Source organism: Phytophthora infestans, genomic scaffold (genome assembly GCF_000142945.1).
Source record: "Phytophthora infestans T30-4 supercont1.1212 genomic scaffold, whole genome shotgun sequence".
Taxonomy (NCBI): domain Eukaryota; phylum Oomycota; class Peronosporomycetes; order Peronosporales; family Peronosporaceae; genus Phytophthora; species Phytophthora infestans.
The window spans coordinates 3,755-5,653 of NW_003307301.1; the positions used below are offsets into that span (position 1 = coordinate 3,755).

Consider the following 1,899-nt stretch of genomic DNA (forward strand, 5'->3'; position numbering starts at 1 on the left):
ACTTTAGACATAGCGTCCTCCAAATTCGATGCTAACTCTTGCGTACGAGGATTTTTGTGCGCCGTATCGAGCAGTTTCTTTAGCGCCTCGTCAGTGTAGAATGTTTGCAGAATCTTGAGCATAGACGCTTGGTTGTCGGGGTACATGGTGTTGAAATCATCTAAATACTGCTTCCAAAACGTGAAATCTGCACTGGAAAGGAGGTCGTCTGATACATTGTCGATTCGCTCCAGGTGCATGGTACCGTCAGGATGTTTGACAAACCGAATAGCATTACTCTTTCCAGGCCTGTTCAAAACTGACATATAGAAAGCGCTTTGAGGAGTCTTCTTGCCGATCAACCAAAGATTCAGTCGTTCTGCCTGCAACACCTTCGCAAGCGTTACAGCTCTCAGGTAAATCATCGCTTCGTCAACTATCGTCCCCATACCATTATCTTGATAATATTATTAATCGAAGTCAGGATACTCTCTTTTTTGCTGGGGTTTTGGTTGTTGAATGACTTCATGTAGTTGAGCCAAGTCTTAAACAACGGGCTGTCTAGAACTGTGTCTCCTGTCTCGTCAAGATTGAACGCTTTGAAGACATACGTGGGAGATTCATTGCTGCTCAGCAGCTTTTTTATCTGCTCCGCCTGCAGTTTTGACGCTAGTTCTTTTGTCGATTCAACTTTCTTCGCAGCTTCCAGTACTCCAAACAAAGCGTCGTCGCCGTAATGAGCTGCAATCGGAAATACCATCGAAGTTTCCTTTCTCGGGTACTTGACATTAAAGTGATTTATGTACTTGGTCCAAGCGACAAACTGCGGATTCGTCAGTAGATCATCCACTTTCTCGTCGAGCATAAACAATTTGAAAACAGTCTCTGGGGGTTTGTCGTCTTTTAACCACCACTGAATTTGTTCCTTCCTTAGTTTAGTGGCGAGAGCCTTAGTGGTCGAGACTTTTTTCGCCAGCGCAAGGGCTTCTGACAGGCCTGCGTCGCTGTAAACAGTCAATAAAGACGGGTTCATCGATTCTTGCTTCGTAGGGTTCTTTGCGTTGAAATCGTCCACGTACTGCACCCAAGTGTGAAAGCTTGGTTGATCGAACAGCGTGCCTTCAACTTTTAGGAAGATTAAGAGCTTAACTTTGTTCAATTCAAGCAGCTTAAACACTTTTCCTGTTGATTTCCCTTTGTTGAGCCACCTTTGGATATCGGGAGTTTGATGCTTGGTATTCTTTAGTGGGCTGCACATGTGATAGCGTTTCGTCGGGAATATTATCCTGGGTCGGCTTTGGGTTCTCGGTTATTTTCCTCACGAAAGAATTAATCCATTCCTGTGTTTTCTTGAGGCCGAGAGAGCTGAAATATCCTCTTTCGTCGTCACTCACAACCCTCAGGTAGCGGTTGATCTGATTTTTCGACACTGCGCGATTCAAGCTTCGGACCTTCGATGCAGCATCAACATTTAAGAAGAAGGAAGCTGCAAACAGCGGCATAGCCTGGTGTAGCAAATGCATGATGAAGACACTGTCGAGGCTTGCTGGCAAATTAAAAAGTGACAAGCCCCACTTCAAGTGACAGACCAATGGTCAACACTGTTCGTCCAACAGTGAAGTACCCAAGATTAGTCACGTGGAGCTTCAAGTGCGCGATCTTATCTTGTGACAAATCAATTGCCGTGTCCAGTTAATAAAAGTAGGCACTGGATCAGAACCGAAAATATATTAACTTACTTATTTTATTATCCTAACTCTGCACCGGATATCTTGTCCACGATGTGATCATGTTAAATATGTAGCTAAAGCTGGTAGTGTATGTCCAATGATTTGACAAAATCACCCCGTGAATGAAAAGATATACATTTTTATATACCATGGTTTTCGATTATTATCCAGATGTACGATCTCAGCCCTA

The 1,899-nt window shown here is 43.8% G+C and overlaps 1 protein-coding gene across 1 annotated transcript; it reads right to left on the reverse strand.

Moving 5' to 3' along the window:
- Nucleotides 1–1,148: 1,148 nt before the first annotated feature.
- Nucleotides 1,149–1,502, reverse strand: PITG_22118 (secreted RxLR effector peptide protein, putative; the record flags this gene model as incomplete). The annotated part of the gene is made up of 1 exon (XM_002909926.2): nucleotides 1,149–1,502. The coding sequence occupies one exon, from the start codon at nucleotides 1,500–1,502 to the stop codon at nucleotides 1,149–1,151; it is 354 nt and encodes a 117-aa protein (XP_002909972.1).
- Nucleotides 1,503–1,899: the final 397 nt, after the last annotated feature.